General features: G+C 38.7%; 1 protein-coding gene and 1 long non-coding RNA gene across 2 annotated transcripts; one reads left to right on the top strand and one right to left on the bottom strand.

Annotated features, from left to right (window-relative positions):
* Positions 1-8,489: 8,489 nt before the first annotated feature.
* On the bottom strand, positions 8,490-27,067 carry LOC140002370 (coiled-coil domain-containing protein 138-like). The gene is made up of 5 exons (XM_072036797.1): positions 26,208-27,067; positions 25,295-25,411; positions 24,168-24,360; positions 12,458-12,640; positions 8,490-8,647 (listed from the first exon to the last, which is right to left on the bottom strand). The coding sequence occupies exons 1-5, from the start codon at positions 26,319-26,321 to the stop codon at positions 8,505-8,507; spliced, it is 750 nt and encodes a 249-aa protein (XP_071892898.1). The 5' UTR covers positions 26,322-27,067; the 3' UTR covers positions 8,490-8,504.
* On the top strand, positions 12,675-21,364 carry LOC113842184 (uncharacterized). The gene is made up of 2 exons (XR_011808739.1): positions 12,675-13,959; positions 19,468-21,364. It is a non-coding gene; the product is annotated as an uncharacterized lncRNA (long non-coding RNA).
* Positions 27,068-27,438: the final 371 nt, after the last annotated feature.

The raw sequence follows: 27,438 nt of genomic DNA, 5'->3' as shown, positions 1-27,438 counted from the left end.
TGGGGCATACACAGATTTTTATATATGCCTAACTCCTCATGGGCACTCTTAGGTAGAGATTTATTAGAGCAATTAGGAGCAGAAATTGTCGTTGAAAAAGGGAAAATGAAATTAAGAATAGGAGAAGAACAACTAATAAATGTGTTAAGCTTGGCACTAATACAAACTGACCCTAAAAGTGAAATACCTTTAGAGATCACAGATCAATATGTCCAGGAGTTTGGGCTACCGAAGTCCCTGGAAGAGCAAAAATGTGACCTTAATAATTATTAAATTAAAGCCAGGAGAGAAACCCGTTAAGGTTAAGTAATATCCTTTGAGGATAGAAGATAGGAAAGGAATTAAAGAGATAATTGATAAATTTTTACAGTATGGATTATTGATTGAATGTGAATCAGAATACAATACACCCATATTGCCAATTAAAAAGGCAGATGAAAAAAAGCTATAGGTTAGTTCAGGATTTGAGGGACATAAGTAAAATCACTGAAGACATACACCCTGTGGTAGCAAGCCCTTATACGCTATTGACCAAGTTAAGGGACAAGTTGGTCTGGTTTACCGTACTGGATTTAAAGGATGCCTTCTTTTGTTTAACCTTGGCCCCAGAAAGCCGAAACCTCTTTGCCTTTGAATGGGAAAATCCTGACTCAGGACGAAAAGTCCAGTTGACATGGACAGTGCTTCCTCAGGGGTTTAAAAATAGCCCTACGATTTTTGGTAATCAACTTGCAAAGGAACTTGAATCCTGGGAAGCCCCCAATTCTGCAGGGGTCCTGCTGCAATATGTTGATGATCTCTTGATTGCTACCGAAGACAGGGGAAGCTGCATACAGTGGACGGTGAGCCTCCTTAATTTCCTAGGAATGAATGGATACCGGGTTTCACAACAGAAGGCACAATTGGTTCAAACCCACGTGACATACCTAGGATTTGAGATCTCAGGAGGACAACGTGAACTGGGGACGGAACGCAAGGAAGCAATCTGTCGTACCCCAGAACCACAGACTGTTAAAGAATTACGAACTTTCCTAGGAATGACAGGTTGGTGCAGATTATGGATCAACAATTATGGATTAATTGTAAGGCCTTTGTATGATTTAATTAAAGATAACTGCATAAGACTAATATGGACAGGAGAAGCCCGAGCAGCCTTTAAGAAGTTTAAGATGGAGTTGATGCGAGCCCCAGCTCTTGGTTTACCAGATTTGTCTAAACCCTTTTGGTTATACTCCTATGAAAGACAGGGTATGACCTTAGGGGTACTAGCACAAAAGTTGGGACCTTACAAAAGGGCAGTGGCTTATTTCTCTAAACAATTGGATGAAGTAAGTAAAGGATGGCCAGGCTGCCTGCGAGCAGTGGCAGCCGTAATTATGAATATACAAGAAGCCCGGAAATTTACAATGGGGCAGAAGATAACAGTGTTTGTCTCACACACTGTGTCAGCAGTTTTAGAACAAAAGGGGGCTCATTGGTTATCTCCTCAGAGATTTTTGAAATATCAAGCAATATTGGTAGAACAGGACGATGTGGAAATTGTGATAACTAATATTGTGAATCCAGCCTCTTTTCTTAGTGATGCTCCGGCGGAACCTGTGATTCATGATTGTTTAGAAACTATGGAGACTGTGTATTCCAGCTGACCAGACCTTAAGGAGGAGCCCATGGAAGATGCAGAAGAAACTTGGTTCACGGATGGGAGCAGTTTTGTTACACAAGGACAACGTAAAGCTGGATATGCTATAACAACTACTCAGCAGGTAATTGAGTCTAAGCCTTTACCCCCTGGAACATCAGCTCAAAAGGCGGAGATAGTTGCTCTCACGAGAGCATTGGAACTGGCAGCTGGAAAAAGGGTAAATATTTGGACAGATTCTAAATATGCATTCGGCGTGGTACATGCTCATGGAGCGATTTGGAAAGAACGTGGATTACTGACTGCTCAGGGAAAACAGATAAAACATGCTGAAGAAATTTTAAAATTATTACAGGCTGTAAAACAATCAGAAAAGGTAGCTATGATGCATTGTCAAGGACACCAAAAGGGAAACTCTGATTTTGAAATTGGAAATCGATTGGCAGATCAGGAGGCTAAACAGGCAGCTGAAATAACTGAGGTGAAGGCATTGTCTTTAATACCAGACGGTAAAATCCAAACTATATATATGAACCAAAAAGCCAAATTATACAAAAGAAGACTTAAAATTAATTGAAGATTTGAAAGGTAAAATGAAACCAGATAGATGAGTATATTTAAAAGATAACTGTGTAATAATACCCTCTAATTTGATATGGCCCATAGTTCTTACAGAACACAATAAAACACATCGGGGAGCTGACACATTGCATAAGAGCCTGAGTCAGACATTAGTGGAACAAAATTTATATACAACAATAAAACAAATACCTCAACAATGTAGCATTTGCTTACACAATAACCCCAATACCAAGAATAGAATAAAATTTGGAATAATCAGTAAAGGGAATTATTCGGGGCAACTGTGGCAAATTGATTTTTCAGAACTCCCTAGAAAAGGGGGGTATTGTTATTTACTGGTTCTGACTGACATGATTTCAGGAAGGCCTGAAGCCTTTCCCTGTCGAACAAACAAAGCAAGAAGAAGTGGTTAAAGTCTTGTTAAATGAAATAATACCATGCTTTGGGATTCTAGTAGCAATGTCTTCTGATAGAGTTTCACATTTTTGTGTGCAAGTGGTACAACAGATAAGTAGGATTCTAAAGATATTCTAAAGACAACTGCATACTCTTTATAGACCGCAGGCAAGTGGACAGGTAGAAAAAATGAAACAATTAAACAACAAATAGCTAAAATCGGACAAGAATCTAATTTGTCATGACCTCAATCCCTCCCTTTAGCATTACTTAGAATTTGAGTTAAACCTAGAATAAAAAGGGAATTTGAGTCCCTTTGAAATCTTATATGGAAGGCCATATCCATTTCTATTTAGTGGAGAGGATCGAACGCAGTTAGGATTAGAATATTTATATGCATATATAACTGAACTTCAGAAATAATTAAATAAAGTACATAAATTTGTTCTCAGGACCTGGGCTAGATGGTTGGATCAACCAATCCACCCTTTTAAGCTCAGGGATTATATATATGAAGACTTTTTCAGGACAACCCCTAGAGGAAAAATGGAAGGAAAGTGGACGGGACCATACCAGGTATTACTGACAACACACACCGCCATTAAGATTAAGGAGCAAGCAGCTTGGATCCACGATTCAAAGGTGAAAAAGGCCCCGGCGAGGATATGGACCATGACCCCAGTTGGACCAGCAAAATTGTGTTTTTCCAGATCCTAATGATTGTGGGGATATGGTTGTCAGATTTGGGATGGGCAACTTGGGACGAGAACTTACACCTGACCTTAATACAAACTGCATCTCAAGTGATTAATAAGACGAACTGTTGGGTATGCACCCATCTGCCACAGCATGGGAATAAGGGTATATCGATAATTGGGATTCCCTTGCCTGCAAACTTATCTTGGACTAATTTGTGGGAAAACACATCTTGGGTCAAAAAAATATGAAGAAGTTTTGGAACTAGAAGTTAGTAGCTTTGTGCCATTGGAATCTTACTATGTATGTGTACAAAGGTGTAACCCGCCTAAGGGTATGGGAAAACAGGATTGTATAAATACGGGTACTACTTATGTGGGAAATCAGACATCTTGTAATCAAACAATTGATATTAGTACAATTAGCAGTTGGGAAAATTCAACCAGCTGGCTGGTTCCAGAAGGAAAAGGGTGGTATTGGCTATGCAATGATACAGCCCGTAAGGTCTTGCCCGAGAATTGGAAGGGAACTAGGGAACTTGCACTCTTGGAGCAGTAGTCCCCAATTTGACCATACATGATGTAGCGCCTCGAGGTTATTTGAGAAATCATATCCGGAGAATTAGACGAAAAATTAACAATCCATTGATAGAGAGACACACCGCTTTTCATAGTTTTGTTCGATGGTTTATCACATGGTTAGGAGTGAGTGAATTGGAAAAGGCGATAGTTAATATTTCTGCAATTATAGAGAAGTTAGAAAACAAAACTCTGGATGCTATAAAGGCTCAACAAGAAGAGATTCCTAGTTTATCACAGGTAGTATTACAAAATCCGATGGCCCTAGACTTGTTACTGGCCGCTCAAGGGGGAGTCTGTACAGTAATAAATACAAGTTGTTGTATGTATGTAGATCAGAGTGGAAGGATCTCTACCGACCTGGAAGAAATATGGAAGCAGACAAGGTTCCTACATGAGATCAGTAAAGATGATCTTTCATGGAGTTTTAGTGAAATATGGAATAAGTTAACCTCCTGGTTGCCCAATTTCCAATGTTTGAAACAAGTGTTCATTGGTCTATAACATTAGTAGTGTTAGGAATATTTGTGTGCATGTTGTTTAGATGCCTGCTTTGTTTTGTTACTGTAAATAATGAAAGTATCTGATGCAAAAGAATTTGCATGGGAAAAGAAAAGGGGGGATTGATTAAGGAGGTATTGGGGAGGCATTGGGGAGGCAAGGACAATCCCCAGACATGGACTATATATCTCAAAACAAGACACTGGAACTCATGATAAGGAAGCGGCAGACGGACAGAGAAACAAATGTAAGGACTATAAATCTCAAAATTGGACATTGGAATTCATTATAAAGATACAACAAACGGAAGAATTGGCAACAACCAGCTCTCGCAATTAAGAAACGTGCCAATTCAGCAGATTCCTGACCAAAGGTGAAAAGTACACTGTGAGGAAGACTCGGGGTCTTCCTCCCAAAGACCCCTGCCCACAATTCTTGGGAGGCTCTACGCAGGCGCAAGGTGCCAAAAGGCTAATTAGCATGAGAAGCGAGGGAAGGCGGGGATAGGTAATGCATATGTATAGGCGCTTGTAGAATATTGATAGATTGATTGTATAAATTCAAGACTGCTTTCCGCTTTGGGTATGCACGATAGGTGGAGAGATCCCCCGTGCATCCAGCGCTGCAATAAAGAATATACCACTTAAAGGAATTTCGGCTTCGATCTTTGAATCAGTTTCAAACCCTTACATTTACACAAATACTTTCAACACAAAATACATACATAAAAACACATACAATTATTAACACTCCAGTTAGTATCCCTCCAGCAGCCGAAAACATACCGTTTGTCTGCAGTTTCAGGAGATCTCTGCTCCTGCGGTGAGCAGCTGAGAGTGGAGTCCCCTCCGAGCAAAAACACTCAGGGTGCACCTAGGGGCGTCCATGCTGCAGCCGATCCCGCAGCCGAGCAGAGTGTCTCCTGCCTGGCTCACCAAAATGACTCTCAGAAAGCTGACTCCACAATCAGTAGGATTGTAAAGTAGGTATGTTTACTCAGTGCCGTGCAGCACGGGGCGGGTAGTCCCCCCCAAAGTCGTGCAGGCCTAACGTTGCTTTAGTAAAAAGTTACATATACATAAACATTCCTATACATATACATAACCTGTCCCTTTGTGAACAGTCCTCCTTATCTTAGGCCCCTTGGTTAAAGTCTGAACCATGAGGTTGTTTTTGATCTGGTTCTCGGGGTCCGAGAGGCTCCTGTTATCTGGTGGTATAAGCGCAGCACAGGCACAAATGGAGCACTTATTCATCCTTAATCAATTGCTCTCTAATTTCTAATTCCAATGTTTCAGCTTGCTCTTTTCTGGATCCACGGGTATTCTACTATTAATGTTCAAAGCCTGACAGACCCCGTCCTCCATGGATCAAAATACAGGGGGTCTTAAGGGTTCTTTTGGTCATTCTGTCATAAAATACTGGATCATTTTTAATTTACTCTTTAATTTTCTGGGGCCCCTATTGTTCCAATTTCTAATCATTATTCATATTGGACTTTTTGGTCATATATCTGGTAATTTGCTCCCTTTCTGGTCCTTGGTCTTCGATTTTATCTGACCCATCCGGGAATTTTACTAGTGGCACAGCCCTTGGTTGCCCAGTGAGAGTGTCTTGCAGGGGGTTTAGGACCTATCACCCACCCACGTATCCCTCTTCTCACCAGTCCAGCCCCCCCGACAGGAGATTAGAACCAGTGAGAAAACAAAAAGACCTCCACGCTGACTTTAGAAGTCTCAGTTACACTCTCACACACAAAAACTGGCAACCGTACCCTTACCCAACCGGACGGTATCTTACGAATCAGTCGTCTTCGTCCAGACTCCAATCGGACGGTATCCACCAGCGTCTCTGCTGTCTTCGTCTGGGATCGAACCAGACGGTATCCAAACGACTGTCGTCTTCATCCGGTTCGATTCCGGGCACCGGAATCCAACCGAACGGTATCCAAACGACTCTGTCGTCTTCGTCCGAATCTTCGCGCGCAGAATTACGGGCAAAAAATAGCCGGCAACAAGGGAGCTCAAAAAAAATCAAATTCTTTGCTTACCTTTATTCAGGTTCAGGATGGCATTAGTCCCGATCTGACTCAAACAGGAGCCACCAAATGGTGGGGCACCTCTCCTAGATTAAATCAGAATTCAGGAACTATAACCATCCCGGACGAGCCCCCAAATTGTTATAAATGGCTCAGGATTCAAATTAGGATTAAATAAAAAAATAGGATTTATTAAAAGAATATAAAGGAATAGAGGTAAGCAAACAGCGCTGGGTGCACCGGGAGTCTCTGCTCCACCAGGACGCACACCAGTTACATCAAGCAGCTGATTTTCATGCGCCTAGACTAATACATATTCATTACTACTTCTAAAAAAAAATAGATTATTATAATTAGCTTCCGGGGTCCAGTTCCTCCTACTGGAGCATGCGCATCAGTCTCCTCTGGGGGTCTCTAGGGGTCTTTCATGCTGAAGGCTTGTAGTCTTCCTCTCACCCTTTGTACTTACTCGGCACTATTCCAAGTTTATGGAACACTCTCTGTACACTCTCCACAGGTCTTGTCTCCCAACCGTCCTTCAGCTTCTTTTCTCTTCCTCTTAATCTCTTGGCCCCCCTGGCCAGATACCAAGGATCTCATAACAGTCACCAGCAGTCACCAGTTATTATCAGTTGTTCTGAAACTCCCAAACAGGTTGACGACTCACGAGCAATTAAAACATTCTTTCCCAGCTATTTACAGTCATCTACATAACATCTATAGCAGTGTTAAATCAATCTCGAAGAAGACAGAAAAAAAAAACTGTAACTGTTAGAACTAGAAGTCAGGAATAACAAAAGCAAACAGGTTCATAAATTTAAGGAGTGTTTTCTGAAGACGTGATAAATTGACTGGAATGAGGGGGAGACTGGGACACACTGCATCTGTGGTTCAAGAACTAAATTGCCAGTGCAGGGCCCAGAGGCAGACAGGATTCAAACAGAATTATTCTTTATGGACACGAATTTATGGACACGAATTGGAGTTCTTAAAACATTCCTCACATCAAGAACTATGCTTTCTCTTGACTAAATGGTATTTACATGTAGTACAGTGGAAGATCAAGGAAAACCTGTAAAAGGATTTCCCCAGTGAGAAGCAAGATTTCAGAAACAGGATGTGTACAGAAAATCCACAATAACATCGAGGCAAATACAGTAATGAACTACTACAAAACCAAGGATAAAAAAATTAAAGAATATTTCAAGGTTCATTTCTTAAGATTTATGGCACCACCTGTGAGGTTGTCTTTTAATTAAACAAATTAAAAAATCTGGATTTCTGAGTACACTTTTAGTTTATTTCCGATGAAAAATATGATTTAAATTAGAGTATTTTACAGGAAGTTTTTTTTTTTTTTCCCCCAGAGTTCAATTTTGTTCCTAAGAAAAATCAAACAAAACCCTCAGTTTTGTAAATAACTAACTCTAATGTAAGCAACAGTTTAGTGTAAATACCTGCTTTTATAAATGAAACAATCCCATTAAATAATGCACATCAACGGAACTCAGCAGCATTCTACCACTGACATGCTGAAGCTCTTTGTTATAATAAATTAGTAACCAGTAAGCAACAGAAACCTATTCTGTAAAGGTTAACATTCCCCCAAAGTCTTAAATGGCTCAAGACTTTAAACCGTGTGTTGTTTTTTTGTTTGTTTTGTTTGTTTGTTTTGATAGAGATGAAAATTGACAAAACTGAAATTTAAGTCACATACAAAACAATTTTCAGAGGACATTTTTACCAAGTAACTCAGTAAAACCGAAGGTCGGGGGAAGAAAAGAAGGGTTTTCTTCTAAGCATTCTCGTCATCTAAATAAATGAGGAATATATGTTCTTTAGGCTAGTTATTTTTTAGTTCATATTCTGAACTACACAGATATATAGGCAAATTGAGAGATTCATCTTACATATCTGTGACAAACATTTTAAACATAATTGCTAACAATGAAAGTCCAGCATTATTTGTATTGGAGCAAATGAACGTCAAAACAGAGATGCGCTTTTAAAAAAAGAGAAAGGTCCCCAAGTTCAGTGATCTAATGGCAATTAACAGAAAAACGGTAGTAAAGGATTACTTTATTTCAGAGACTTTCTGTAATATAAAACAAATCCTTTCCAAAATCGAAATGTCTAGGTCGCGATTCTGAAGCAATGCAGCCAAAGTATGGAAAAAGCGTTCATTACTGCAGTCTTCCAGGAAAATCTTTAAGTAAACTGTAAAAGAAAATAGTTAAAAAGTTTAATCACAGCACTTGGCTCATGGAAAACTAAATCATTGATTTATAGCTTTTGAGGGTTTTATATGCGCCTCATGCTGTGCAACCATGAGAACAATGTACTAACTGGGTATATTCTAGGCATGTGATGCAAAAATCAGGTAAAACCGCGAACAAAACTCACCCAAGTTCCTAAGAATTCTGATATTACCAGCACTTGTGGTATTAAAACAAGGCCTATTCCCTTGAGAACAAAGGAAAACAGGACACTGAGCAATTTTAAACTCAGATAAAAAAATCTCATCTTCAACATGTTTATTCAATGCTCCTTTTCTTATGATGACATGAGGAGAACACTAAGCTATGCTAAAAAAACTGACAAGGAAATATTTTAAGCTGCTGCAAAATGACGTACGGAAATAGTACATGTAGACACTGATGACTAGACAGCTTTTCATTATCAAAACTGTCACCGTACCGTTTCAAGACAGGCAGAATCGTAATTGAGAGGTCAGAGTTGGATAAGAACACCTGAATATCAAAACAATTCCTGTAAAATGCTGGATAATTTTTAAACATGGCCATATAGTATAATCTTTTCTATTTATCCTGCTCCCCAAAACTTAGTCAATTCAGAATAAAGTAAAATCTGTTCCCTTGTGTTATTTCACTCTTGATTCTAATAGTACAGACTGATTTAGAGCAACACCATAAAGAACATAAGTACCGATTTAATAGGTCACAGAACTGAACACATTTGTTAGGAATCCAACAAAACAAGTCACTATTCACTGCACTCTGCCCTTAGCGTATAAACACACTTGGTATGCCCCAGGATATAGTTACTTAGAATATGCCATTAAATTAATAGTTATTGTAATATTATTCTACTTTTACTGTAGAAGAAGGAGGTCCTACAATTTATTCCTATAAATATCTAAAAATGCCTTAAATTCCTTTTTGTAGGTGTAAACAAATACCATATTCTGCTTACTTGGGCATTTCTTTGCTGGCTTGTTCTTACTGGTCTCAATAATACTGTATTATTTTATTATTAAAAATACCGGTCTTAAGGTATCTGAAGAAAACTTTATTAATATATATACACACACATATACATACAGATACACTGTAAAATGTTTTAACTGTGAGGTTTATAAAACAATATAAAAAATACGCTGAGGGAATTTTACCATAAAGCAGAAGAGCCAAAGTGGAAATAATACCTCAAGTTTCACAAAGTTCAATCACATGAAAGCAAACTGATAAAGACATGCATTTAAAGAGATTTTTCCTACATTGTTTATCTATTCATTTTATATATTCATTTCAAATAAGCTTTTGCAGAATAGATTTTAAATCATCACAAATGTACAAAATAAGCATATAATTTAAATGCCTGTCTATCTGATGAACTAGAAGAATAAAAACTGTGTATTTTTACATATTTTTCTGCATCATCTCTGCACAGATTTTGTTTTTATTAACTACTGTAGAAAAACTAACTTGGAATCTATCCGGTTAGGATTTGACACAATTTTAAATAATCTGCAAAAGCCTCCCATAGGAGCCATAAAAAATTGCAGCATTTGGTAGTTACATTAACTTAACTTCATTGGTAGACTGTAATGAACAATGAGCAATTTATCACTGTTGACAGAACTCATCTGAAATTTACCCTCAAAGTGATCAGTCACTCACAGCATCAAGTCTCACCAGCTATTGTCATTCAGAAATTTCTGTTTTATAGCTAAAGCTCTGTCACCTCAGAAAATGAAGACTGTCAGGAACACCAGCTTGAAGTTCATGTTTTAACAAATTAACCATTACGGTTTTGCCTCGTTTCTAATTGCATGTGGATCTGCCAGGAGAGCGGACCAACCCAACAGAGTGATAGAGAGTTAGCTCGTGGAAAAGTTACATAAGGACCACAGAAAAAGAACCAGTAACTACACTGAACAGCTTGCTGATGAGCTGCTGTCTCTTACACAGTCACTGGCAAGATTGGAACCATTTGCTGAGTTTAACTGATTCTCGTCGTCAACAGCTGGGCCTGGTAAGAGCCAGTGGTTATAGCACAACGGAGGGCAGGCGAGGTAACAGTCAGTGCAAGGCCCCTCGAGTGTGGATGCCTTCGTGGGTGACCCCGAGTTAAGAGAGCCCAAGGACAGGTCCAGCCCATCACCCAGTACATGTTGACCTCAGGATGGTATCAATTGTTCTTCAGCTTCCTAGATGTGCAAGACCTTCACGCAGCTATGACACAGGATGTACGGGAGGCCACCATCATTCTTAAATGACCATCACAAACATACACACACAAAAAAAAGCAATAAAAAAGGTTAAAAACAGAACAGGATTCCTTATGTCACAGAAGTAAGTTGGACTGAACAGAAGTTTACAAAGATCAGAAAAGACCAGAACAAAAACCTACACCTTGGAAGCCAGGAACTACCTTTATAACAAGACAGATTGACAGGATTCTGGATGTGAAACACCTGAACCAAACAGGGATGTGGTACATGAAAAGCTGCGTGCCAGTAAAGATGAACAGCAATAAGACTATTAATTCTAATTTGTCATTAAGATACTACGTATAGATAGGAAACAGATGGTACCAATACCTGAACGGTTACATTTGACATGCAACAAGGTTACAAGCAACATGGCAAAATGTGAACTTGTCACAATTTATCTCCATTATTCTTCCAAATCTAGGCATCCAGCAGATCGAAATGACTACTACTAGATAACAGAACATGTACTGTTAGTGGAATTTTTCTTCAAAGTAATGTCAGATACCATCAACCCTGCTTAGGTTTTTCTTTCCCAGTTACTATACCGATCAAAATTATGATGATTAGAAATACTTTAGTGTAAAAAAAATAAATAGATAAACTAACCACACGGTCTTAAAAAGGATGAAAACAACATCAGGTAAATCTTTCTGCCACTTATCTCACTACAAAATGCCTTCTAACTCAACGTTGTTCCATCCCAAGTCAAACATGGTTTCTGTTTTTGCCCCTATAGTACATGGTAACAAAATACCCCAAGCCAACAATATACATTTCACAAATAGCAGCAGTCCCTTCTCCTTCCCTTTTCTGTTCCAAAAAACAATGAATACTTTTTATTTTAAGAAAATTAACAAGGATTGTTCCACATGACACTGGAATGGCTCACTACTTGTGTGTTCATCCAGATTGTTATCAACTGATTCTTTGCCTGTGTCACCTGGAAAACCACTGTGAAGGAGACTATTAACCCTTTTATAGGACCACACCACAGTACAACTCATTGAAACATAACCATCCCTTACAGATGTGCCATTTCCAATTACTTTAAAGTGAAAAATGGCTAGGGGTGAGCTGTTCACATTAGGGGGGTAAAAAAAGATAAAAGTTTATTTATTTATTTATTTATTTATTTTATCTCCACCTGCTAACAGGATTTCATGAAATGGCTGCCCTGGCACAGCCTTACTTCAAAAGAAAATTACTCATTGGCAAAACATCAGCAAGGTAAACCAGTGGAATAAACAGAAAAGCTAAACTAAACATCAAAAAAAATCACACCACTAAGAAAGCAACCAGGACAAGATGTAAAGCTTGGATGCTGACAGTGAGAAGAGACGGACAATTCAGAAACATACTTTATATCTCTAATGAATTTAAATGACACAAATGAATGCTAATGCTAGATCAGGTTATTTATAGAGAAGCAGCACGTTATTTTTGATTTGGTATTTATGCTTACCTCACCTACTTTCATCATAACTTTGTATGTATTTTTTTCAATTACTCACTTTTATCGTTGTTCATGGCCATCTCAACTAATGTATTAAGTGCAATAAAAAGGAGACATTTTTTGGATATAGTTAAGTGGCTTAGTATGATAGGCACACATCGGTATTGCAAAAATAAGATCTTTCCTTCATCTGTCTTCAAGTCCACGCAAAGGGAATGAAATGCCTGAGTCAGGTAATCCACTGAAAGATAACAGAAAACAGGGAATAAAAATGTGAGGAATGTTTTAACAATTCCAATTCGTGTCCATAAATTCGTGTCCATAAATAAATAAGTCCGTAATAATGTAATAATTCTGTTTGAATCCTGCCTGCCTCTGGGCCTTGCACTGGCAATTTAATTCTTGAACCGCAGATGCAGTGTGCTCCGGTCTCCCCCTCATTCCAGTCAGTTTATCACGTCTTCAGAAAACACTCCTTAAATTTATGAACCTGTTTGCTTTTGTTATTCCTGACTTCTAGTTCTAACAGTTACAGTTTTTCTTTTCTGTCTTCTCTGTCGAGATTGATTTAACACTGCTATAGATGTTATGTAGATGACTGTGAATAGCTGGGAAAGAATGTTTTAATTGCTCGTGAATCGCCAACCTGTTTGGGAGTTTTAGAACAACTGATAATAACCGGTGACTGCTGGTGACTGTTATGGGATCCTTGGTATCTGGCCAGGGGGGCCAAGAGATTGAGAGGAAGAGAAAAGAAGCTGAAGGACGGCTGGGAGACAAGACCTGGGAGAGTTTACAGAGAGTGTTCCATAAACTTGGAATAGTGCCAAGTAAGTGCAAAGGGTGAGAGGAAGACTACGAGCCTTCAGCATGAAAGACCCCTAGAGACCCCCAGAGGAGACTGATGCGCATGCTCCAGTAGGAGGAACCGGACTCCGGAAGCTAATTATAATAATCTACTTTTTTAGAAGTAGTAATGAATATGTATTAGTCTAGGTGCATAAAAATCAGCTGCTTGATGTAACTGGTGTGCGTCCTGGTGGAGCGGAGACTCCCGGTGCACCCAGCGCTGTTTGCTTACCTCTATTCCTTTATATTCTTTTAATAAATCCTATTTTTCATTTAATCCTAAATTGAATCCTGAGCCATTTATAACAATTTGGGGGCTCGTCCGGGATGGCTATAGTTCCTGAATTCTGATTTAATCTAGGAGAGGCGCCCCACCATTTGGTGGCTCCTGTTTGAGTCAGATCGGGACTAATGCCATCCTGAACCTGAATAAAGGTAAGCAAAGAATTTGATTTTTTTTGAGCTCCCTTGTTGCCGGCTGTTTTTTGCCCGTAATTCTGCGCGCGAAGATCCGGACGAAGACGACAGAGTCGTTTGGATACCGTTTGGTTGGATTCCGGTGTCCGGGATCAAACCGGACGAAGACGACAGTCGTTTGGATACCGTCTGGTTCGATCCCAGACGAAGACGCTGGTGGATACCGTCCGATTGGAGTCTGGACAGTCTGGACGAAGACGACTGATTCGTAAGATACCGTCCGGTTGGGTAAAGGTACGGTTGCCAGTTTTTGTGTGAGAGTGTAACTGAGACTTCTAAAGTCAGCGTGGAGGTCTTTTTGTTTTCTCACTGGTTCTGATCTCCTGTCGGGGGGGCTGGGCTGGTGAGAAGAGGGATACGTGGGTGGGTGATAGGTCCTAAACCCCCTGCAAGACACTCTCACCAGGCAACCAAGGGCTGTGGGAATTGCCACTAGTAAAATTCCCAGATGGGTCAAATAAAATCGAAGACCAAGGACCAGAAAGGGAGCGAAATACCAGACATACCACCAGAAAGTCCATTAGGAATAATGATTGGAAATTGGAACAATAGGGGCCCCAGAAAAGGGAAAAATAAAGTAAAATTGGTTCAGTACTGTATGATGGAATGGCCAAAAAAACCTTTAAGACCACATGTTTTCTGGCCTGTTTTTGGATCTTTTGATGATTGGATTTGTCAGGCTTTGAATATATACGTTAATTTAAAAGAACCTTTCTGTCAGGAAGAAAGTGAGTACGCAGAATTGTGGGTTAGGACTTCACGTCCAGCCTCAATATTTGCACTAAAAACAAAAACGAAGGAGGATTCTGGAGGAGAGGAAAAGCAGGAGAAAGAAAAGAATGATGAATGGGAGCCGTTGGATAATTTACCACCTCTGGGTCCTAATAACACCCTCCCGGCTCCCCCTGCTCCCCCTCCGGTACCGGTAATATCTCCGGCAGTGCGGCCAAGGCCCCCGAGGCCTCTGCCTCCAGCACAAACAGCACCAGAGTTAGATCTGCCTCCGGCTGCATGCACAAGAAGTAAGACTGCCGTATCTGAGGAAACCCCTCTATATCCATTAAGAGAAGTACCTCTTGGAGGCAATCAGGGAGGTATTGGGTTTGTGGCAGTCCCTTTAAACACCACAGAGGTGAGAACTTTTAGAAAAGAGATGGGGACCCTGTTAAATGACCCCCTCGGAGTAGCCGAAAAACTAGATCAATTCCTGGGTCCTAACACTTATACCTGGGAAGAAATACAATCCATTTTAGGCATTTTATTTACTGCTGAGGAAAGGGGAATGATCAGGCAAGCTGGAATGAGAATTTGGGAAAGACAAAATCAAGCAGGACCCCCAGGAGATCAAAAATGGCCAAATGTGGATCCCCACTGGGACCACCAGCAACCCCAGGGGAGACAAAATATGAGAGATTTGAGAACAATAATTATACAAGGAATAAGAGAAGCGGTTCCACGAGGAAAAAACATTAATAAAGCATTCAATGAACACCAAGGAAAAGAGGAACCTCCAACGGAATGGTTGGAGAGATTAAAGAAAAGCCTGCAAATGTATTCAGGGATCGATCCGAATACAGCAATTGGAACCGCACTTCTTAGAACACAATTCGTAGCCAAATCCTGGGGGGACATAAGAAGGAAATTAGAAAAGCTAGAAAACTGGCAAGAGAGAGGATTAGAAGAGTTACTTAGAGAAGCGCAAAAAGTATATGTCAGGAGAGATGAGGAGAAACAAAAAACAAAAGCCAAGATCTTTGTAGCAGCAATAAAAGAGAGTCAGAAAAAACCCTTGTCAGGAGAGAGGGAAAAGAGAAGAAGTATCGAAGAAGCCCCTAGAGGTCAGCCGTCTCAAGGGAATTCAGTGATCCCCGCTTGTTACTATTGTCAAAAGAAGGGACATTTGCAGAAGAATTGCCGTAAGCGGGAACAAGACGAGAAAATGTTTAAAGAAGAATAGGGGTGTCAGGGGCTATATCTTCTGGGGACTTCAACATCAACAGAGCCCTTGATAAAATTATTAATTGGTCCCCAAAAAGAAGAAGTACTATTTTTAGTAGACACGGGAGCTGAAAGATCCACTATTCAAAAACTCCCAGAGGGGATAAAAGAAGGGAAAAATTACACGTCTGTAATAGGGGCAAAAGGAGAGCCTTTTAAGGTTCCTGTTTTAAAAGATGTGGAAATAGAAACTGATCAAAAGATTTGTCTTAATGATTTACTTCTGCTCCCTGAAGCGGAGTACAATTTACTGGGAAGGGATCTGATTTTAAAATTAAACTTAAGCATTCAAAGTCAAGGGGATAAATTGCAAATTAAATTATACACTTTAACACAAAAAGATGAAGAGGTTATTAACCCTTCAGTGTGGTATAAGGAAGGGGAAATTGGAAAAATGAGAATGGACCCCATAAATGTGCAAATAATGGATCCACATCGTCCTATTCGAATTAAACAATACCCTATACCAATGGAGGGTCGAAGGGGATTAAAACCCATAGTTGATAGACTTTTGGAAGAAGGGACTTTAGAACCATGTATGTCACCTCACAATACACCCATCCTCCCTGTAAAAAAATCGGATGGGTCGTACAGAATGGTACAGGATTTGAGAGCTGTAAATCAGCGAACAATCACTAAATTCCCTGTGGTAGCAAATCCTTACACTCTGCTGAGTCACATCTCTCCCAAATATACTTGGTATAGCGTAATAGATCTAAAAGATGCCTTTTGGACCTGTCCTTTAGATGAAAATTCCAGGGATTATTTTGCTTTTGAATGGGAAGACCCGGAAACGGGACGAAAACAACAATTAAGGTGGACCGTGCTACCACAAGGTTTCACTGAGTCACCAAATCTATTTGGTCAAACTTTGGAGAAAGTTTTACAAGATTTCACATTACCCGGGGAGGTAAAGTTGTTGCAATATGTGGATGATTTATTAATAGCTGGAGAGACTGAAGAAGGAACCCGAAAAGCTACTATTGATTTGTTAAATTTCCTAGGGGAAAAGGGATTAAAGGTGTCTCGGTCAAAGTTACAATTTGTGGAACAGGAGGTAAAATACTTAGGACACTGGTTGAGCAGAGGAGAAAAGAAATTGGATCCTGACAGGGTATCCGGGATCCTCTCCTTAAGACCCCCACGAACTAAAAAGGAAATTCGGCAAACATTGGGATTATTAGGATATTGTAGACCGTGGCTTGAAAGCTATAGTGAGAAGGTTAAATTTTTATATGAGAAATTAATTGATGATCAATTTAAGTGGTCCGCAGAAGATGACCAAAAATTTGAAGAAATAAAAAAAGCATTAATACAAGCACCTGTACTAAGTCTCCCAGATCTAGAGAAACCCTTTTATCTCTTTGTGAACACATCAAATCAGACAGCATATGGAGTCCTTACTCAAGAATGGGCAGGAATTAAAAAACCCGTGGGGTATTGTTCTAAATTACTTGATCCAGTAAGCAGGGGGTGGCCTGCTTGTCTTCAAGCTTTGGTCGCTACAGCATTATTAATAGAAGAAGTGAGAAAGATTACTTTCAGTGCCCCCTTAAAAGTGTACACTCCACACAATGTCAGAAGCGTCTTACAACAGAGAGCGGAGAAATGGTTAACAGACAGTCGGATCCTAAAGTATGAAGCTATACTAATTGACTCCCCTGATTTAGAACTGAAGGTAACTTCTGCTCAGAGCCCAGCACAATTTTTATTTGGAAAACCATCAGAGGAATTACAACATAATTGTCTGGAGGTAATTGAGACCCAGACTAAAGTAAGACCTGATTTGAGAGATACTGAATTAGAGAAGGGGGAGATACTATTCATAGACGGTTCCTCTAGAGTAGTAGAAGGAAAAAGAAAATCAGGATATGCCATAATTAATAAACACCTAGAATCTGTGGAATCAGGCCCCCTGAGTCCATCGTGGTCAGCTCAGGCTTGCGAGCTGTATGCCCTACACAGGGCCCTGGAGCTATTGAAGGGAAAAAGTGGAACTATATATACAGATTCTAAATATGCATATGGAGTGGTTCACACCTTTGGAAAGATTTGGGAGGAAAGAGGTTTAATTAATACGCAAGGGAAAAATCTTATACATCAAGAATTAATAAGGAAAATTTTAAAAGCATTAAGGGAACCTAAAGAAATAGCAGTAGTACATGTAAGAGGGCACCAGAAAGGATTGGAATATCACACTAGGGGAAATAATCTAGCAGATAAAGAAGCTCAAGAAGCAGCTTTAAGAATTCAGGCTGCTAAAATCAATATAGTACAGGAAGAAGAAAGACAGGAAGAAGAAAAAGAAGAAGAAGAAAAGAGGTTCACTCCTGAAGAACGAACAAAACTGGAAAAAATAGGTGCTAAATTAGAACGAGGAAAATGGACATTGCCAGACGGACGAGAGATGTTACCGAAGGCTTATGCAAGACAAATATTGGAACGTTTGCATACACAAACACACTGGGGTACAAGAGCACTAAGTAATCATTTACTTAAACAATTTGGTTGTATAGGGGTTTTTGAAATAGCAAAGCAAGTCACACAAGGTTGTTTAACTTGTCAGAAAATAAATAAGAAAATATTCCGACAGGCGGCAGCGGGAGGGAGAAAAACAGCATATCGGCCTTTTGAGAGAGTACAAGTTGATTTTACCGAATTACCTAAAGTAGGGAGGATCAAGTATTTATTGGTAATTGTGGATCATTTAACACAATGGGTAGAAGCTTATCCTGTGGCACGAGCTACGGCACAAGTGGTGACAAAAATTTTATTGGAACACCTGATACCTAGATATGGGATAATCCAGTACATTGATTCTGACCAAGGCACACACTTTACTTCTAAAATAATAAAATTATTATGTCAATCATTAGGTATTCAGTGGGAATATCATACTCCGTGGCACCCACAAAGCTCAGGGAAAGTAGAGAGAATGAATCAAACAATAAAACAGCAATTGGCTAAATTAATGGTTGAGACACAAATGCCTTGGACTCGATGTTTACCATTGGCACTTTTAAACATAAGAACTAAATCACACAGTGAGACTGGATTATCACCATATGAAATGTTATATGGTATGCCTTATTCACAGGGAATGCCTCTGGGAGACAATGTAGTTGAAGATCGTAGTATCCAGAAATATATAATTACTATTGGGAAAAGGTTGCAAGAACTAAGAGAAATTGGAATACTGGTTCAAACACCACCTTTAGGATTTGCTATCCATAAAATACAACCAGGGGACGAGGTTTTAATAAAAACTTGGAAAGAAGAATCTTTACAGCCCCGGTGGGAGGGACCGTACCTTGTTTTACTTACCACCGAAACAGCTGTGAGAACAGCAGAAAGGGGTTGGACCCATGCATCCAGAGTAAAAGGACCAATAAATACCAAAACTTGGAGGGTTGAGTCCGCTCCTGGGGAACTGAAATTAAAACTAAAAAGAACTAATATTCCGGAAATAGGGCATGCTTTACATGAAACACCAGAAGAAGGGGACAAGCAAGCCCGCAATGAAGAAAGGTGAGAAGGCAAGACCGGGGCGGGTCTCTCCACTGCGGTGTGTATAGTCTACCGAGGGAGGCAACCCCTATGGGTATTGACTGCCGAGTGTGAGGGCCTCTACCGGACTTCTCCCGCACTGAAATCAAGCTGTCCCAGAGAAAGAAACAAATGAGAAAACGGAAAATGTATGTATATAGTAAGAATTTTGTTGTTTTTTTAACCTATTGTAATTAGTTTTCCAGGAGCTGAATCACTCTCGAAAGCCGAACAGTGACACGAGTTTAAACAGATTCTGGAGGTGGATCCAACCCCAAGGCATTTCTCACACCTTTACGATACTCGCTGGACGACGCAGAAGGATGTTATACTTCCTGGTACTATTCTTACAAGGGCAATTGAGCCATGGAAATAATTTTTTTATTTTGGGGGAGGAAGTGGCTAAGGCTTTTAATCTTAGCAATTGCTGGGTTTGTGGAGGACCAGGAGAAGCTGAAAGTTGGCCTTGGGTAGCTGGCCCAGTCGAACCTAAGTGGTGGGTTAGTAATTTGAGTGAGGTTCATGATGGAACACAGTTCTGGAAAGAGGAGGAGGACCCGTGGCAATTGCATTCATCAAGAAAAGGTATATATTGTTTAAACCGAACAGGAACAGTAAAAGTAGGAGAAAGCATTTGTAAATGGACTCTGTCCCCTGGATATGAATGTACTGATCCTGAATGTGGACCTATAAACTGTACAGCAAGTAAAGGGAAATGGAATACCACACATGTCCAGCTAAAAAACGGGACTTGGCTGAGATGCTCATCGAAGGAATTTTTTGGGCCTGGGTGTAAAGCCATGGCAAGAGCACAATCAAAAGGACAATTTGACGTTCAAATTTTGAGTTGTCAGCGTGATAACACCACCAATGAACAGCATGTGGTAAAAGTCTACCGCTGGAGGTGGCAAAATGAGAATGGGACACAAGTTTCTTTTAAACATTTCTGGTCAGCTCGTAATATGACAAATCGTGAAGGAGAAATTAGTTGTAATTGTGAGTGGGAATCTAGTGCGGGGGCTTGGAAGTGTATGTATACAAGCATTAATGAGGCAAACATTGTAACGGGGCCTCTTGGTAATGAGAACACCTTGTATTTTCATGCCCCAAGAAATAAAAAGGAGTGGGACGGTCCTTTTCCAAATGGGGTGTGGGCTTTAAAAGGACATTATTGGATATGTGGCAAACGGGCCTACAAAAGGCTACCAAAAGATTGGTCAGGAGTATGCTACGTGGGATACATAAGACCTTTATTCTTTTTATTATCTCAAATACAAGGGAATCACTTGGGAATAAAATTATATGATGATATTGATATTGATAGGGAGAAACGATACATTGATACCTCTTTAGCCGGAGGTAGTGCTCAAAAATGGAGAGAAAACGAATGGCCTCCTGAAAGAATCATACAATATTATGGACCAGCTACATGGAATCCAAATGAGGTAATATCTGGAGCTCGAGAACCTATTTATAATTTGAATCGCATAATTAGGTTACAAGCAGTTCTCGAATTAATAACTAATCAAACAGCAACAGCTCTGGATCTCTTAGCTGACCAATCTACCCAGATGAGGAATGCTATTTTCCAACATAGAATGGTCTTAGACTATTTACTAGCAGAAGAAGGGGGTGTGTGTGGTAAACTAAATTATTCTAATTGTTGCTTACGAATTGACGATAATGGAAAAGTAGTTAAAAAGATAACCAAGGAAATTAGAAAATTAGCCCACGTCCCAACACAAACCTGGAAGGATATGGAATGGGATTTATTTTCATGGCTGCCTGGTGGACCATGGGTTAGAAGAATGTTATTTTTTTTGTTATGTAGTGTAATGACCTTATTATTTGTACCTTGTATGATACCTTGTTTTACATTATTAATACGCCGGGTGATAAATAGTACATTGGTAATAACTTCATTAAGAAAGGAAGGGAACATGTCAATTATGATGCTTAAGGATTGGAGAACAAACCAAGAACAAACTGATGAAATCCAATTATTAATAACAGAAGAGACACGAATTGGGGATATTAAAAAGAAGATAAGGGATTGTGAGGAATGTTTTAACAATTCCAATTCGTGTCCATAAATTCGTGTCCATAAATAAATAAGTCCGTAATAATGTAATAATTCTGTTTGAATCCTGCCTGCCTCTGGGCCTTGCACTGGCAATTTAATTCTTGAACCGCAGATGCAGTGTGCTCCGGTCTCCCCCTCATTCCAGTCAGTTTATCACGTCTTCAGAAAACACTCCTTAAATTTATGAACCTGTTTGCTTTTGTTATTCCTGACTTCTAGTTCTAACAGTTACAGTTTTTCTTTTCTGTCTTCTCTGTCGAGATTGATTTAACACTGCTATAGATGTTATGTAGATGACTGTGAATAGCTGGGAAAGAATGTTTTAATTGCTCGTGAATCGCCAACCTGTTTGGGAGTTTTAGAACAACTGATAATAACCGGTGACTGCTGGTGACTGTTATGGGATCCTTGGTATCTGGCCAGGGGGGCCAAGAGATTGAGAGGAAGAGAAAAGAAGCTGAAGGACGGCTGGGAGACAAGACCTGGGAGAGTTTACAGAGAGTGTTCCATAAACTTGGAATAGTGCCAAGTAAGTGCAAAGGGTGAGAGGAAGACTACGAGCCTTCAGCATGAAAGACCCCTAGAGACCCCCAGAGGAGACTGATGCGCATGCTCCAGTAGGAGGAACCGGACTCCGGAAGCTAATTATAATAATCTACTTTTTTAGAAGTAGTAATGAATATGTATTAGTCTAGGTGCATAAAAATCAGCTGCTTGATGTAACTGGTGTGCGTCCTGGTGGAGCGGAGACTCCCGGTGCACCCAGCGCTGTTTGCTTACCTCTATTCCTTTATATTCTTTTAATAAATCCTATTTTTCATTTAATCCTAAATTGAATCCTGAGCCATTTATAACAAAAATTATGTAATCACAGTTCCATTAGATGATCACAAATACATGAATATTTATCCTAAGAGTTACTGTTGCAGATATATACTAATTAAAAAAAAAAATTAAATGGCTGAAAATATTAATTTACTTATTTGTTTAAATGCATCTTCTGCCTATTTTTATTCCTTACAAAAATTGTTGTGAGTGGAAAAAAAGACAAGTTACAACTCACAAATTGAGCAAAATATATTTGCAAATATAACACCTTTCTAATCTCTTCCTTAAGAGAGAAAAGAAATCACAAGCTGCATAGTTTGGGACTATATTGGTTTCAACATCTGGGAAGCCTCTAATAAAGGAGTAAAAGGCTCATTCATCTGAATAACTGCAATTACTGCCATGACAGCAACTATTCACATTCCTTTCCATAAAAAGCTGTAGTTTAAGTTATATATGCATCCACGTTATATATGCATCCATTTTGGAGAACACTAAATTATTCAGAGAATTTAGATTAAGTGAATCAATTCAGTTTTCTTAATTTCATGATGTCAAATCTTCCTCAATATCTTGGAATAGCATTGATCATCTGGAGCACAGAAAATTAAGAGTAAGGGAAAAATTTATCACATAGCAAAAGTTTAATTACAGTGCCATCTGCTGGATATTAGCATCTTGAAGGGAACAGGATATATATGTTTAAACTGAATGTGCTGCTTTGTCATCGCTAGATCATTAGACATGTGGTCAGTGATGAAAATTCATACACGGTAAGTTTCAACATAAATTTAACAGGTAATTTTTTTCCATGTTCTATAGGCTCGCAGTAAAAACCGACCATGAGAAGCTAAACTGATTCATTCTGATCAACAGCTTTCATCTGCTTATAGTTAATCTCTGCAATAAGTACTTTTTTTGTATTGTAATTCATTTGCATCATTTTCATCAAACATTTCTAGAAATGTGAGTTTCAATTTCAGGGTAATCATGCTTCACCAAAATATTCTGACTGAAACTATATGATACTGAAATTGAAAATACACTGATTCTTCCCTCCAACAGCTGAAATACTGTATTTGTTTATTAATGGTGACAGGGTGGTCTTCCAGAATGTTTAAATCCTACTTATTCTAAGTACTACCAGTATAAATACTGCACAGGTCAGTATTTTTGTCATCACTTCAAAGAAAACGTTTTTTGTCTTTTCAGGCCCTGTTTGTTTTTAAAGAAACTGCTGCTGAGAAGAGATACTACGGCATCCTGGAAATTGCACAAGCGGAGTAACTCTCATGAACTGAAGCAAAAGTCACTAAGAACTGCGATATCTCCAGACAAGTACGACCTCATTTGCTTTTGCCTGTTAACAAAATACATTACTATACTGCATCAGCATATGGTAGCATTCTTCAATGCTGATAATGTTTATGGGTAGCCACTTGCAGTGACAGACTTGGTAGGAGAAAAGGGGAGACAGCAGAGAGGTAAGAGCTAGATAGAGTATGAGCTTTACATTAAACTTTGACAAAGCAATGAAATTCTAGAACTGTTCTGAATTTGCTACTGATTTCAGTTTACTGAGGAGCAATTAGCTGTACCATTATATGCAGTGCAGATCTTGACAAACAAATCACTGCTACGGTGATTGCTTGAGAGAATTACCAACATCTCTTTTCCCCTTTGTCACAAAATACGTTGATCTCACTGACATAAATAAAGCATATTAAAATGACCACACAAATTATGACATGAATAATAGCAAGGTTCATACTTGCTTCCCTATATTATGCTTCATCAGGTGGTAAAATTCAAATAAAACATCCTTTACTACTAAAGCATTACAGATGCTACAGTATCATTGAACTGCTGCATTTTGTACATTTGTTTTTTTGTCTGGGCACATACCTGAAAATAAGATTTAAAAAAAAAAAAAAAAAGAAAAAGAAAAAGATAATTTAAAAAAGACATAATAAAAACCAGAACTTACTTCGTTTTGCTGTTCTAAGCACAACTAAAGTTGACAGAAACCTCAAAGGCATAGAGGAGCTTTTAAAGAAATGTGCAGCTTTTGGTTTACTCCGTGTAGACTTTTTAGTCCATTTTTGCATGCTTCCCTTTTGTACTGCGCCTTTGAGAATAACTTCTGCAAGTCTCTCCATTGTTGCTGTCATGCTTGCATCCTGTTTCAAACAACGTGCACATTTAGCGTAAACATTAAAATACATGAAAATCCTGTCTGCTAAGTACGTATGTTCCCCTAAGGATTAAATATTAAATAGCAGATGTCGTGACCGTGTATTGCAATATAGTCTGTACATGGGATACTACTTTGCGTTCCACAAGCAGTTGAACAACATTAGCACAGGGCCTAGTCAACACACACTTCACAAAGAAACAAGGTAGTCAGGGCCCCTGATATGCTGACATTATTTAATTTGCCTCTGGTTCCAGAATAAAGTCAGTTCAAACTCAGCTTTAATCAGTGCTGCCTACTACACTACCCTCTTTTGTGAAGATGCCTGAAGCTAGGTCCTACAAAAGCGTTTACAGAACTAAGGTCTAAACATGACCCTTAAGAATACTGTACAGGTAAGATGTATTGGACTTTTCAAAAACCGGTGCAGAAATATTACTTCAGAATCAAACTTAATAACAAGCTCATTTAAAATACCTTCTCATTAGCACTGGAACCACCAGCTTAGTTCTATTCAGTTAGACACTGAGTAGAGAACAAAGAAATCAAAATACCTTTGCTACTTTGCCACACGTTGCCATCAATTTCAACAAATCTCATGCATAAAGCGAACAAAAATATATTTCTTTTCCTAGTTCACAAGTTTTGTAAGCACATATGGAAAATACCATTTCTGAGATGCTACACACTACTGCAACAAAGATCACATATGTGTGCAAAAATATGTTTACAGACACGGTGCAAAATATTACAACGAATGTGAGAAAGTTAATTTGGTGAGAATTAGTTTTTCATTTGCTATGTATCTGTGGTAGGCATGTATGCTTTGCAAAGACAGCAAAGTTTCTTTTATATATACTCCCTGAAAATATCTACTTTTCATACTCATTTATAATACAAAATATCTCTTGGGAATTTACCTGACTACCAGTGTCTATCTGCCTTAGAGACCAGTAGATAAATTGAATCACAGACATATGTAGTTTAGGATCCACAAATGGCATCCACTGGAGCTGTCCAGTGACCATAGGCAAAAGCTGTAAAAATACAGAATGGCAAAGTTACGTGCAGTATACGAACTTACAGTACAAGCTAACCACAAGTAAAAAGCAAACTAAGCAAAACTAAACCAAACTAAAATCAACGTATTCCCGGAGTTTAACAGACTACATGTACAAATACTCACTGGGCAGATCTGGTACAGGTAACAGAATTATATACTGAATTTACATTTTACACAGGTTTACACAAAAAGTGGAAAGACATTGTGTGAGCTCAAGCTCTGAAGTCTAATACCAAGGGCTACAAATTTTAGATAGAATAATAATTAAACAAACAAACAAACAAACAGAAAAAGCAGATTTCCTGAACGCTTCACTGATTTCCAAGCCTCGGTATCCCAAAAAAGCGTTACAAGTATAGCACGGTATCATCTTTTATAAGACATAACTTGAACTTTTAATACCTAGTATCAGCACTAAAATACTTTAAATTAGACGTGTGTATCTCCTTAGGAAAAAGGAATTACATACAGTATTACAGATAAAACACGAGATAAATTATCAGCTGAGAAAAGTGACTTAAAATAGAAAGACAGGTGGAATCTCAAGGTCAGACTGCACACTACACATTTCCTTAAAAATGATCTGTATAAATATCTGTATGAAAAATTATCTATTACATCTCACTGTTGGAATTAATACTGAAGGATTAACTGCTGTTTTCTTTTAATTCATGTATTCAAAGCGTGTGTAAAACAGGCAGACCTGTTACACTCAGAAATAATACAAAGAATCTTAACATTTCAACCTAAACAAATTCAAATGCCTTTACCTTCATACAATTTTCTAGAGTGTAGTTTTCTTTAGCACACTGAGCTTTCTCACTGCCCTCTCTCTCTTCTTGTATTTCTATTTTGCTAAGATGTTGGTCTGAGATCCAGTCCATAAGAATAGTTAAGGGGTCGTAAACTTTTGAAATCCGTAGTAACTGTAACACATCCACAACATCAGTTATTTCAGTTTTCAAGTCTATGATTTTCTAAACCACAATACCAATAGACTAAAATATACGAGTACATTAGTAATACGCACATGCTTTATTTTGTGCTTAAACAAATGTTTATGAAAGCCTTGGGAAGAGATTTTCACATACAAAATCACTCTATTTTATAATTCTAACTAAATGGATCATAGGAGAAAGAAAATATTTAATGATCTGTGCATGATCCTCATTTTAATACATTTAATACACTCCTTTGCTTTATTTCATACAATCTACTTAGGCTAAATTTTAACTGTGTAACTAGCATTGTTGGAAGAATAAAGATTTCGTGAAATTGTCATTCTGTCCCTCTGCTACAACTGTACAGAAAAGCTCTGTGAAAGGTATCCAGACGTTCCTGAAGACAAACTACACGAACATCTCTCTAAAACCTTCACAAGTTTTCTTGTATCTACCTTCAGACAACTGTTCTTCTCTTCACTCAGAATTCTAACTACTGATACTGCTCATATATCACTTGCGACTGTGAGAAAAGAATATGGGGCAAACTATAACCGCCATTTAAATATAAGTAGCATACTCTATGGATACAACAAGCATCCTGATCATCATGTAAGTCCTCTATGAATACTTCAGTTTGCACAAAAGAGAAAGAGAAAGAAAGATTTTACTGAGACTAGGAAGCAGATGATTTTAATCATACTCAAGAGCATCAGAACTGCAATTCACTGAAGGAGCAACGGTCAAAAGAGTTTAGGCAGCAATTTGCTTGTCAGCATTTAGGTCAGATTTAAGTCAAGTGAGAAGAAAACTTTAACTTTGTATTCGTGTGAACCACTGTCTCAGCGTGCCTTTAAGAACAGAGAAAATACTCCTTTAATTAACACTTTCAAAAATAACTAACTCTAAAGTCTTTAATACTGCAAAAGCTCTGAGAGACTAAATTTCATGTACTAGAAAACGAAGCAGAAAGTATTTACAACCATTCACACAATTCTTGTCTTAAAGAAACAAAATCAGCAATTTTGCAAACAACTTGTTCAAACATTTAAAATTGTTG

Source organism: Anas platyrhynchos, chromosome 4 (genome assembly GCF_047663525.1).
Source record: "Anas platyrhynchos isolate ZD024472 breed Pekin duck chromosome 4, IASCAAS_PekinDuck_T2T, whole genome shotgun sequence".
NCBI lineage: Eukaryota > Metazoa > Chordata > Aves > Anseriformes > Anatidae > Anas > Anas platyrhynchos.
Note: the sequence above shows the minus strand (reverse complement) of the source record. Positions and strands in the feature narration are given on the sequence as shown.

What these genes read in the sequence shown, in the direction of transcription:
- LOC140002370 (XM_072036797.1), bottom strand. Translation starts at nt 26,321, where the DNA reads ATGGACTGGATCTCAGACCAACATCTTAGCAAAATAGAAATACAAGAA. An exon ending in AGATAGACACTGGTAGTCAG is followed by an intron (nt 24,361 to 25,294) that starts GTAAATTCCCAA and finishes TGTTTGAAACAG; the next exon opens with GATGCAAGCATGACAGCAAC. An exon ending in GGCCATGAACAACGATAAAA is followed by an intron (nt 8,648 to 12,457) that starts GTGAGTAATTGA and finishes TTTCTTTTACAG; the next exon opens with TTTACTTAAAGATTTTCCTG.